General features: G+C 53.8%; 1 protein-coding gene across 2 annotated transcripts in view; it reads left to right on the top strand.

The window, feature by feature from the left end:
* Positions 1–12,790, top strand: part of LOC120028114 (late secretory pathway protein AVL9 homolog) — a 53,827-nt gene that overhangs the window by 13,928 nt on the left and 27,109 nt on the right. Inside the window, exons 5-10 of one of the 2 annotated variants that reach the window (XM_038973295.1) lie at positions 2,182–2,271; positions 2,575–2,641; positions 6,265–6,305; positions 8,254–8,292; positions 8,443–8,512; positions 8,953–9,719. In XM_038973295.1, the coding sequence (XP_038829223.1) occupies positions 2,182–2,271; positions 2,575–2,641; positions 6,265–6,305; positions 8,254–8,292; positions 8,443–8,512; positions 8,953–9,719 (1,074 nt within the window). The remainder of the gene's footprint in view (positions 1–2,181; positions 2,272–2,574; positions 2,642–6,264; positions 6,306–8,253; positions 8,293–8,442; positions 8,513–8,952; positions 9,720–12,790) is intronic. The other variant, XM_038973296.1, reaches the window with a different exon arrangement.

Here is a 12,790-nt window from a genome sequence, read left to right as displayed (position 1 = left end):
CCCCGACCCTCTATGACCTCTGGGTCAGTGGACAGCCTCCTCTCTGTCCGTACACCCCGGCCTTCTATGACCCCTGGATCAGTGGACAGCCTCCTCTCTGTCCGTACTCCCCGGCCCTCTATGACCTCTGGGTCAGTGGACAGCCTCCTCTCTGTCCGTACTCCCCCGACCTTTAATGACCTCTGGGTCAGTGGACAGCCTCCTCTCTGTCCGTACACCCCCGTCCCTCTATGACCTCTGGGTCAGTGGACAGCCTCCTCTCTGTCCGTACTCCCCGGCCCTCTATGACCTCTGGGTCAGTGGACAGCCTCCTCTCTGTCCGTACTCCCCGACCCTCTATGACCTCTGGGTCAGTGGACAGCCTCCTCTCTGTCCGTACTCCCCCGACCCTCTATGACCCCTGGGTCAGTGGACAGCCTCCTCTCTGTCCGTACTCCCCCGACCTTTAATGACCTCTGGGTCAGTGGACAGCCTCCTCTCTGTCCGTACGCCCCGGCCCTCTATGACCCCCGACCCTCTATGACCCCTGGGTCAGTGGACAGCCTCCTCTCTGTCCGTACACCCCGGTCCTCTATGACCCCCGACCCTCTATGACCCCTGGATCAGTGGACAGCCTCCTCTCTGTCCGTACACCCCGGTCCTCTATGACCCCTGGATCAGTGGACAGCCTCCTCTCTGTCCGTACACCCCGGTCCTCTATGACCCCTGGATCAGTGGACAGCCTCCTCTCTGTCCGTACACCCCGACCCTCTATGACCCCCGACCCTCTATGACCTCTGGGTCAGTGGACAGCCTCCTCTCTGTCCGTACTCCCCGACCCTCTATGACCCCTGGGTCAGTGGACAGCCTCCTCTCTGTCCGTACTCCCCGACCCTCTATGACCCCCGACCCTCTATGACCTCTGGGTCAGTGGACAGCCTCCTCTCTGTCCGTACTCCCCGGTCCTCTATGACCCCCGACCCTCTATGACCTCTGGGTCAGTGGACAGCCTCCTCTCTGTCCGTACTCCCCGGCCCTCTATGACCCCCGACCCTCTATGACCCCTGGGTCAGTGGACAGCCTCCTCTCTGTCCGTACACCCCGACCCTCTATGACCCCCGACCCTCTATGACCCCTGGGTCAGTGGACAGCCTCCTCTCTGTCCGTACACCCCGGCCCTCTATGACCCCCGACCCTCTATGACCCCTGGGTCAGTGGACAGCCTCCTCTCTGTCCGTACTCCCCGACCCTCTATGACCCCTGGGTCAGTGGACAGCCTCCTCTCTGTCCGTACACCCCGACCCTCTATGACCCCCGACCCTCTATGACCCCTGGGTCAGTGGACAGCCTCCTCTCTGTCCGTACACCCCCGACCCTCTATGACCTCTGGGTCAGTGGACAGCCTCCTCTCTGTCCGTACACCCCGACCTTCTATGACCCCTGGGTCAGTGGACAGCCTCCTCTCTGTCCGTACACCCCGGTCCTCTATGACCCCTGGGTCAGTGGACAGCCTCCTCTCTGTCCGTACACCCCGGCCTTCTATGACCCCTGGGTCAGTGGACAGCCTCCTCTCTGTCCGTACACCCCGATCTTCTATGACCTCTGGGTCAGTGGACAGCCTCCTCTCTGTCCGTACTCCCCGACCCTCTATGACCCCTGGGTCAGTGGACAGCCTCCTCTCTGTCCGTACTCCCCGGCCCTCTATGACCCCTGGGTCAGTGGACAGCCTCCTCTCTGTCCGTACACCCCCGACCCTCTATGACCCCTGGGTCAGTGGACAGCCTCCTCTCTGTCCGTACACCCCGACCCTCTATGACCTCTGGGTCAGTGGACAGCCTCCTCTCTGTCCGTACACCCCCGACCCTCTATGACCTCTGGGTCAGTGGACAGCCTCCTCTCTGTCCGTACACCCCCGGCCCTCTATGACCCCCGACCCTCTATGACCCCTGGGTCAGTGGACAGCCTCCTCTCTGTCCGTACTCCCCGGCCCAGCACAGCTGTTTCTGTTCAGGACTCAGTAGGGAGACGTTGGTATTATATATTATATTATATATATAATAATATTAATTAAATATAGCTCTTTTTTTTCTTTCTAATGAGCCTGTGAAGTTGAACGTTGGTGAAATCGGCCATTATTCCGTTTTGAATGATAGACTACTGGTGACTACCCTTCACTTACTCAGTGATGTCCTTCTTCCCCAGCCTCTGTACGGTCTCCTCCAAGCTAAACTACAGCTCATCACACACGCCTACTTTGAGGAGAAAGACTTCTCACAGATATCTATATTGAAGGTGAGTGTTTCCAGTCAACTCTCTTTCACCGTCAAATGTTTAATCACCAAAGACTTGAATCACTTTATTCCAAGATGTGTGACCTTATGTGTTTGTGGAACATTGAACTTAGAATCTTGTCTTACCGGTTCTCTCGCTCTCTTTCTCCCCCCTCTCTCTCTTTCTCTCTCTTTCTCCCCCCTCTCTCTCTTTCTCCCCCCTCTCTCTCTTTCTCTCTCTACCCCCCCCCCTCTCTCTTTCTCTCTGCCCGCTCTTTCTCTCTCTTTCTCCCCCCTCTCTTTCTCTCTCTCTCTCCGTCTGTAGGAGTTGTATGAACACATGAACAGCTCTCTGAGAGGGACAGCTCTAGAGGGATCCCAAGTGTTCCTGGGTAAAACTGTTCTGCCATTCTCCCTGGCTTCAAATGGCACCCCATTCCCTTCATAGTGCCCTGCTTTAGGCCCTGCTTCAGGCTATAGGCCCTGCTTTAGACCCTGCTTTAGGCCCTGCTTCAGGCTATAGGCCCTGCTTTAGACCCTGCTTCAGGCCCTGCTTCAGGTTATAGGCCCTGCTTTAGACCCTGCTTCAGGCCCTGCTTTAGACTATAGGCCCTGCTTTAGGCCCTGCTTTAGGCTTTAGGCCCTGCTTTAGACCCTGCTTTAGGCCCTGGTATAGACCCTGTTTTAGGCCCTGCTTTAGGCCCTGCTTTAGGCTTTAGGCCCTGCTTTAGGCTTTAGGCCCTGTTTTAGGCCCTGCTTTAGGCCCTGTTTTAGGCTATAGGACCTGATATAGACCCTGCTTTAGACCCTGCTTTAGGCTTTAGGCCCTGTTTTAGGCTTTAGGACCTGATATAGACCCTGCTTTAGGCCCTGCTTCAGGCTATAGGCCCTGTTTTAGGCCCTGCTTTAGGCTATAGGCCCTGCTATAGACCCTGCTTTAGGCCCTGTTTTAGGCCCTGCTTTAGGCCCTGCTTTAGGCCCTGCTTTAGGCTATAGGCCCTGTTTTAGGCTATAGGCCCTGCTACAGACCCTGTTTTAGGCCCTGCGTTAGGCCCTGCTTTAGGCCCTGCTTTAGACCCTGCTATAGGCCCTGCTTTAGGCCCTGCTTTAGGCCCTGCTTTAGGCCCTGCTTTAGGCTTTAGGCCCTGGTATAGACCCTGTTTTAGGCCCTGCTTTAGGCCCTGCTTTAGGCTTTAGGCCCTGTTTTAGGCTATAGGACCTGATATAGACCCTGCTTTAGACCCTGCTTTAGGCTTTAGGCCCTGTTTTAGGCTTTAGGACCTGATATAGACCCTGCTTTAGGCCCTGCTTCAGGCTATAGGCCCTGTTTTAGGCCCTGCTTTAGGCTATAGGCCCTGCTATAGACCCTGCTTTAGGCCCTGTTTTAGGCCCTGCTATAGACCCTGCTTTAGGCTATAGGCCCTGCTATAGGCCCTGCTTTAGGCCCTGCTTTAGGCCCTGCTTTAGGCCCTGCTTTAGGCTTTAGGCCCTGGTATAGACCCTGTTTTAGGCCCTGCTTTAGGCCCTGCTTTAGGCCCTGCTTTAGGCTCTAGGACCTGATATAGGCCCTGCTTTAGGCTCTAGGACCTGATATAGACCCTGCTATAGGCCCTGTTTTAGGCCCTGCTTTAGGCCCTGCTTTAGGCCCTGCTTTAGACCCTGCTTTAGACCCTGCTTTAGGCCCTGCTTTAGGCCCTGCTTTAGGCCCTGCTTTAGACCCTGCTTTAGGCCCTGCTTTAGGCCCTGCTTTAGGCCCTGCTTTAGACCCTGCTTTATGCTTTAGGCCCTGCTTTAGGCCCTGCTATAGGCCCTGCTTTAGGCCCTGCTTTAGGCCCTGCTTTAGGCCCTGCTTTAGACCCTGCTTTAGGCCCTGCTTTAGACCCTGCTTTAGACCCTGCTTTAGGCCCTGCTTTAGGCTCTAGGCCCTGCTTTAGGCTTTAGGCCCTGCTTTAGACCCTGCTTTAGACCCTGCTTTAGGCCCTGCTTTAGACCCTGCTTTAGACCCTGCTTTAGGCCCTGCTTTAGGCTCTAGGCCCTGCTTTAGGCTTTAGGCCCTGCTTTAGGCCCTGCTTTAGGCTCTAGGCCCTGATATAGACCCTGCTTTAGGCTCTAGGCCCTGCTTTAGGCCCTGCTTTAGGCTTTAGGACCTGCTTTAGACCCTGCTTTAGACCCTGCTTTAGGCTATAGGCCCTGCTTTAGACCCTGCTTTAGACCCTGCTTTAGGCCCTGCTTTAGGCTCTAGGCCCTGATATAGACCCTGCTTTAGGCCCTGCTTTAGGCTCTAGGACCTGGTATAGACCCTGCTTTAGGCCCTGCTTTAGGCTTTAGACCCTGCTTTATGCTTTAGGCCCTGCTTTAGGCTTTAGGCCCTGCTCTAGGCCCTGCTTTAGGCCCTGCTTTAGACCCTGCTTTATGCTTTAGGCCCTGCTTTAGGCTTTAGGCCCTGCTTTAGGCCCTGCTTTAGGCCCTGCTTTAGACCCTGCTTTATGCTCTAGGCCCTGATATAGACCCTGCTTTAGGCCCTGCTTTAGGCTTTAGGCCCTGCTTTAGGCTCTAGGCCCTGCTTTAGGCCCTGCTTTAGGCTCTGTTTTAGGCCCTGGTATAGACCCTGTTTTAGGCCCTGCTTTAGGCCCTGCTTTAGGCTTTAGACCCTGCTTTAGACCCTGCTTTAGGCTTTAGACCCTGCTTTAGACCCTGCTTTAGGCTCTGTTTTAGGCCCTGGTATAGACCCTGTTTTAGGCCCTGTTTTAGGCCCTGCTTTAGGCCCTGGTATAGACCCTGCTTTAGGCCCTGGTATAGACCCTGTTTTAGGCCCTGTTTTAGGCCCTGTTTTAGGCCCTGCTTTAGGCCCTGCTTTAGACCCTGCTTTAGGCCCTGCTTTAGGCCCTGTTTTAGGCCCTGTTTTAGGCCCTGCTTTAGACCCTGCTTTAGGCCCTGCTTTAGGCCCTGCTTTAGGCCCTGGTATAGACCCTGCTTTAGGCCCTGCTTTAGGCCCTGGTATAGGCCCTGCTTTAGGCCCTGCTTTAGGCCCTGGTATAGACCCTGCTTTAGGCCCTGCTTTAGGCCCTGCTTTAGGCCCTGCTATAGGCCCTGCTATAGGCCCTGCTATAGGCCCTGCTTTAGGCCCTGGTATAGACCCTGCTTTAGGCCCTGCTTTAGGCCCTGCTTTAGGCCCTGGTATAGACCCTGCTTTAGGCCCTGCTTTAGGCCCTGGTATAGACCCTGCTTTAGGCCCTGCTATAGGCCCTGCTTTAGGCCCTGGTATAGACCCTGGTATAGACCCTGCTTTAGGCCCTGCTTTAGGCCCTGGTATAGACCCTGCTTTAGGCCCTGGTATAGACCCTGCTTTAGGCCCTGCTTTAGGCCCTGCTTTAGGCCCTGCTTTAGGCCCTGGTATAGACCCTGCTTTAGGCCCTGGTATAGACCCTGCTTTAGGCCCTGCTTTAGGCCCTGGTATAGACCCTGCTTTAGGCCCTGCTTTAGACCCTGCTTTAGGCCCTGCTTTAGACCCTGCTTTAGGCCCTGGTATAGACCCTGCTTTAGGCCCTGCTTTAGGCCCTGGTATAGACCCTGGTATAGACCCTGCTTTAGTCCCTGCTTTAGTCCCTGGTATAGACCCTGTTTTAGGCCCTGCTTTAGGCCCTGCTTTAGGCCCTGCTATAGGCCCTGGTCATCTGTGGGGCGATCAGGTGTCTGTTGTTGTAGCCTCTAACATGTCCTAGATTAGCCCATAGAAAGATGTCCGTCACGTGTGTCTATTGAGCCACTTGTTATGGTGATGAACCCAGCTTACAGAAACAGGCTGCATCTTTTCAGGGGGGGGGGGGGTCTTCTCTCAGATCATGACGTTGAGCACCAAATGGCTCCCTATTTCCTATATAGGGCGCATGGAGCTCTGGTCAAAAGTATTACACTCTATAGGGAGTGGGGTGTAATTTGGGACGCATGTTCACACGTGTGATAGAAATGTCCTCCCTGAGGCAAATTTCACATTCTTCACATTCTCTCCCGACAGGTATGTCACCAAGAGATTTAATACTCCACTTTCGACACAAGGTACATTTAATGTGTTTTGAGGCAAGCGGATGACTTGTAAAGGTTTACGTTTGAGTCCCAAATGGCACCCTATTCCCCTATATAGTGCACTACTTTTGACCAGGCCCCCAAAGAACGGTAGCCCCTATGGGATCTGGTTTAAAGTAGTGCACTATAAACGGAGTAGGGTGCCATTTGGGAAATACTCCTGGAAACATCTGCCAAAGATTGTAGTTTCGTTGTTGTGGTGCTTTAATTGACATGCTTCCTTAACTCTCCCCTTCTCTGACATGCTTCCTTAACTCTGCCCTTCTCTGACATGCTTCCTTAACTCTCCCCTTCTCTGACATGCTTCCTTAACTCTGCCCTTCTCTGACATGCTTCCTTAACTCTGCCCTTCTCTGACATGCTTCCTTAACTCTGCCCTTCTCTGACATGCTTCCTTAACTCTCCCCTTCTCTGACATGCTTCCTTAACTCTCCCCTTCTCTGACATGCTTCCTTAACTCTCCCCTTCTCTGACATGCTTCCTTAACACTCCCCTTCTCTGACATGCTTCCTTAACTCTCCCCTTCTCTGACATGCTTCCTTAACTCTCCCCTTCAACAGACATGCTTCCTTAACTCTCCCCTTCAACAGACATGCTTCCTTAACTCTCCCCTTCTCTGACATGCTTCCTTAACTCTCCCCTTCTCTGACATGCTTCCTTAACTCTCCCCTTCTCTGACATGCTTCCTTAACTCTCCCCTTCTCTGACATGCTTCCTTAACTCTCCCCTTCTCTGACATGCTTCCTTAACTCTCCCCTTCTCTGACATGCTTCCTTAACTCTCCCCTTCTCTGACATGCTTCCTTAACTCTTCCCTTCTCTGACATGCTTCCTTAACTCTCCCCTTCTCTAACATGCTTCCTTAACTCTCCCCTTCTCTGACATGCTTCCTTAACTCTCCCCTTCTCTGACATGCTTCCTTAACTCTCCCCTTCTCTGACATGCTTCCTTAACTCTCCCCTTCTCTGACATGCTTCCTTAACTATCCCCTTCTCTGACATGCTTCCTTAACTCTCCCCTTCTCTGACATGCTTCCTTAACTCTCCCCTTCTCTGACATGCTTCCTTAACTCTCCCCTTCTCTGACATGCTTCCTTAACTCTTCCCTTCTCTGACATGCTTCATTAACTCTCCCCTTCTCTGACATGCTTCCTTAACTCTCCCCTTCTCTGACTTGCTTCCTTAACTCTCCCCTTCTCTGACTTGCTTCCTTAACTCTCCCCTTCTCTGACATGCTTCCTTAACTCTCCCCTTCTCTGACATGCTTCCTTAACTCTCCCCTTCTCTGACATGCTTCCTTAACTCTCCCCTTCTCTGACATGCTTCCTTAACTCTCCCCTTCTCTGACATGCTTCCTTAACTCTTCCCTTCTCTGACATGCTTCCTTAACTCTCCCCTTCTCTGACATGCTTCCTTAACTCTCCCCTTCTCTGACATGCTTCCTTAACTCTCCCCTTCTCTGACATTCTTCCCTTCTCTGACATGCTTCCTTAACTCTCCCCTTCTCTGACATGCTTCCTTAACTCTCCCCTTCTCTGACATGCTTCCTTAACTCTCCCCTTCTCTGACATGCTTCCTTAACTCTCCCCTTCTCTGACATGCTTCCTTAACTCTCCCCTTCTCTGACATGCTTCCTTAACTCTCCCCTTCTCTGACATGCTTCCTTAACTCTCCCCTTCTCTGACATGCTTCCTTAACTCTCCCCTTCTCTGACATGCTTCCTTAACTCTCCCCTTCTCTGACGACATGCTTCCTTAACTCTCCCCTTCTCTGACGACATGCTTCCTTAACTCTCCCCTTCTCTGACGACATGCTTCCTTAACTCTCCCCTTCTCTGACGACATGCTTCCTTAACTCTCCCCTTCTCTGACGACATGCTTCCTTAACTCTCCCCTTCTCTCTCATTCTCAACCCCCCCTTTAGGTTCTGATCCTCTTCAAACTGATTCTGCTGGAGAAGAAGGTGAACCCGTGATTTAGCAGCGACAGCATATCACAACCAAATTACATTACCACACACGGTGACCTCACAGCGAGATGGCACATCGTATCATAAGTCCCTGGAGGTGTTTTATCTCCCGATAGATGACTGTGTGTATGTCCCCCGTCTCAGGTCCTGTTCTACGTGTCTCCAGTCAACAGGCTGGTAGGAGCTCTGATGACCGTACTGTCACTGTTCCCAGGTGAGAGTCCACCAGTCACTATATACAGTAGTGCGCTACTTTTGACCAGATCCCTATGGGTGATATAGTGGAGATGGGTGATATAGTGGAGATGGGTGATATGGTGGAGATGGGTGATATGGTGGAGATGGGTGATATAGTGGAGATGGGTGATATGGTGGAGATGGGTGATATGGTGGAGATGGGTGATATGGTGGAGATGGGTGATATGGTGGAGATGGGTGATATAGTGGAGATGGGTGATATAGTGGAGATGGGTGATATAGTGGAGATGGGTGATATGGTGGAGATGGGTGATATGGTGGAGATGGGTGATATAGTGGAGATGGGTGCCATTTGGTACACACTTTGTTGGATTCTTCTTCCCCCATACTGAAGGTCAAAGGTCATGTTGAGTCCTATAGGTCAGGATATCATGTATGCTGTGTTCCGTCCTCTAGGTATGATAGAGCACGGCCTGGCTGACTCCTCCCACTACCGGCCCAAGAGCAGCGAGGATATCACTATAGGAGACTGTGTGTCGGGGGCAGAGGAGGAGCTGGTCTCTGTTTCCGTCACTGACGTCACCAATGCTACCGTGGAGCTAATGGGGGAGGAGGGCTTCGGAGAGGACCACACCACCTCCACCGTGAAGGCTTCACAGAGGACATCGCCTTCCCCAGAGACCTGCACCCCAGCTAGGGAGAACACCCAGCTGAAACCTCCCTCCCGGACTTCCCCGGACTCCTCGGAGAGCGACTGGGAGACACTGGATCCCAGTGTTTTGGAGGAAGGGACTAGAGACTCGGAGACGGGGGGTTCAGGGGCCCTGGAGCACCCGGAGACTGGTATCCCCATCACGGTGCAGCCTCGGGGCCTGTCGGCAGGGACAGGGGGCCAGGGAGCCGTCTCTCAGGGCCTGTCGGCAGGGACAGGGGGCCAGGGAGCCGTCTCTCAGGGCCTGTCGGCAGGGTCAGGGGGCCAGGGAGCAGTCTCTCAGGGCCTGTCGGCAGGGCCAGGGGGCCAGGGAGCCGTCTCTCAGGGCCTGTCGGCAGGGCCAGGGGGCCAGGGAGCCGTCTCTCAGGGCCTGTCGGCAGGGCCAGGGGGCCAGGGAGCCGTCTCTCAGGGCCTGTCGGCAGGGCCAGGGGGCCAGGGAGCCGTCTCTCAGGGCTTGGTGTCTGGACTGGAAGAGGACCAATATGGCCTGCCACTCGCCATCTTCACCAAGGTACCGAACACATCCGTTCAGCATATACTAGAAAGCTCTTTATCAGCATCTGTAGATCTCTCTCACCGTCGACCAATCAACTAGTAGTGTTTCTCATCCACAGAGACCTTGACCTGTTTTTTAAATTATTCACCTACATGTTGCCACGGCAACATTACAGGGTGGGGGTTGATCGTTCCTCTGTAGTTACAGGGTGGGGGGTTGATCGTTCCTCTGTAGTTACAGGGTGGGGGGTTGATCGTTCCTCTGAAGTTACAGGGTGGGGGGTTGATCGTTCCTCTGTAGTTACAGGGTGGGGGGTTGATCGTTCCTCTGTAGTTACAGGGTGGGGGGTTGATCGTTCCTCTGTAGTTACAGGGTGGGGGGTTGATCGTTCCTCTGTAGTTACAGGGTGGGGGGTTGATCGTTCCTCTGTAGTTACAGGGTGGGGGGTTGATTGTTCCTCTGTAGTTACAGGGTGGGGGGTTGATCGTTCCTCTGTAGTTTCAGGGTGGGGGGTTGATCGTTCCTCTGTAGTTACAGGGTGGGGGGTTGATCGTTCCTCTGAAGCTACAGGGTGGGGGGTTGATCGTTCCTCTGAAGCTACAGGGTGGGGGGGTTGATCGGTCCTCTGTAGTTACAGGGTGGGGGGTTGATCGTTCCTCTGTAGTTACAGGGTGGGGGGTTGATCGTTCCTCTGTAGTTACAGGGTGGGGGGTTGATCGTTCCTCTGTAGTTTCAGGGTGGGGGGTTGATCGTTCCTCTGTAGTTACAGGGTGGGGGGTTGATCGTTCCTCTGTAGTTACAGGATGGGCTGTTGATCGTTCCTCTGTAGTTTCAGGGTGGGGGGTTGATCGTTCCTCTGTAGTTACAGGGTGCGGGGTTGATCGTTCCTCTGTAGTTTCAGGGTGGGGGGTTGATCGTTCCTCTGTAGTTACAGGATGGGCTGTTGATCGTTCCTCTGTAGTTACAGGGTGGGGGGTTGATCGTTCCTCTGTAGTTACAGGGTGGGGGGTTGATCGTTCCTCTGTAGTTACAGGGTGGGGGGTTGATCGTTCCTCTGTAGTTACAGGGTGGGGGGTTGATCGTTCCTCTGAAGTTACAGGGTGGGGGGTTGATCGTTCCTCTGTAGTTACAGGGTGGGGGGTTGATCGTTCCTCTGAAGTTACAGGGTGGGGGGTTGATCGTTCCTCTGTAGTTACAGGGTGGGGGGTTGATCGTTCCTCTGTAGTTACAGGGTGGGGGGTTGATCGTTCCTCTGTAGTTACAGGGTGGGGGGTTGATCGTTCCTCTGAAGTTACAGGGTGGGGGGTTGATCGTTCCTCTGTAGTTTCAGGGTGGGGGGTTGATCGTTCCTCTGTAGTTACAGGGTGGGGGGTTGATCGTTCCTCTGTAGTTACAGGGTGGGGGGTTGATCGTTCCTCTGTAGTTACAGGGTGGGGGGTTGATCGTTCCTCTGAAGTTACAGGGTGGGGGGTTGATCGTTCCTCTGAAGTTACAGGGTGGGGGGTTGATCGTTCCTCTGAAGCTACAGGGTGGGGGGTTGATCGTTCCTCTGTAGTTACAGGGTGGGGGGTTGATCGTTCCTCTGTAGTTACAGGGTGGGGGGTTGATCGTTCCTCTGAAGCTACAGGGTGGGGGGTTGATCGTTCCTCTGTAGTTACAGGGTGGGGGGTTGATCGTTCCTCTGTAGTTACAGGGTGGGGGGTTGATCGTTCCTCTGTAGTTACAGGGTGGGGGGTTGATCTTTCCTCTGTAGTTACAGGGTGGGGGGTTGATCGTTCCTCTGTAGTTACAGGGTGGGGGGTTGATCTTTCCTCTGTAGTTTCAGGGTGGGGGGTTGATCGTTCCTCTGAAGTTACAGGGTGGGGGGTTGATCGTTCCTCTGAAGTTACAGGGTGGGGGGTTGATCGTTCCTCTGAAGCTACAGGGTGGGGGGTTGATCGTTCCTCTGTAGTTACAGGGTGGGGGGTTGATCGTTCCTCTGTAGTTACAGGGTGGGGGGGTTGATCGTTCCTCTGTAGTTTCAGGGTGGGGGGTTGATCGTTCCTCTGTAGTTTCAGGGTGGGGGGTTGATCGTTCCTCTGTAGTTTCAGGGTGGGGGGTTGATCGTTCCTCTGTAGTTACAGGGTGGGGGGTTGATCGTTCCTCTGTAGTTACAGGGTGGGGGGTTGATCGTTCCTCTGTAGTTACAGGGTGGGGGGTTGATCGTTCCTCTGTAGTTACAGGGTGGGGGGTTGATCGTTCCTCTGTAGTTACAGGGTGGGGGGTTGATCGTTCCTCTGTAGTTACAGGGTGGGGGGTTGATCGTTCCTCTGTAGTTACAGGGTGGGGGGTTGATCGTTCCTCTGTAGTTACAGGGTGGGGGGTTGATCGTTCCTCTGAAGCTACAGGGTGGGGGTTGATCGTTCCTCTGTAGTTACAGGGTGGGGGGTTGATCGTTCCTCTGAAGCTACAGGTTGGGGGGTTGATCGTTCCTCTGTAGTTACAGGGTGGGGGGTTAATCGTTCCTCTGTAGTTACAGGGTGGGGGGTTGATCGTTCCTCTGTAGTTACAGGGTGGGGGGTTGATCGTTCCTCTGTGGTTACAGGGTGGGGGGTTGATCGTTCCTCTGTAGTTACAGGGTGGGGGGTTGATCGTTCCTCTGTAGTTACAGGGTGGGGGGTTGATCGTTCCTCTGAAGTTACAGGGTGGGGGGTTGATCGTTCCTCTGTAGTTACAGGGTGGGGGGTTGATCGTTCCTCTGTAGTTTCAGGGTGGGGGGTTGATCGTTCCTCTGAAGTTACAGGGTGGGGGGTTGATCGTTCCTCTGTAGTTACAGGGTGGGGGGTTGATCGTTCCTCTGTAGTTTCAGGTTGGGGGGTTGATCGTTCCTCTGTAGTTTCAGGGTGGGGGGTTAATCGTTCCTCTGTAGTTTCAGGGTGGGGGGTTGATCGTTCCTCTGAAGCTACAGGTTGGGGGGTTGATCGTTCCTCTAGTTTCAGGGTGGGGGGTTGATCGTTCCTCTGTAGTTTCAGGGTGGGGGGTTGATCGTTCCTCTGTAGTTACAGGGTGGGGGGTTAATCGTTCCTCTGTAGTTTCAGGGTGGGGGG

This window comes from Salvelinus namaycush, chromosome 33, assembly GCF_016432855.1.
Source record: "Salvelinus namaycush isolate Seneca chromosome 33, SaNama_1.0, whole genome shotgun sequence".
Lineage (NCBI taxonomy): Eukaryota > Metazoa > Chordata > Actinopteri > Salmoniformes > Salmonidae > Salvelinus > Salvelinus namaycush.
This window is presented reverse-complemented; position numbering and strand designations above follow the sequence as displayed.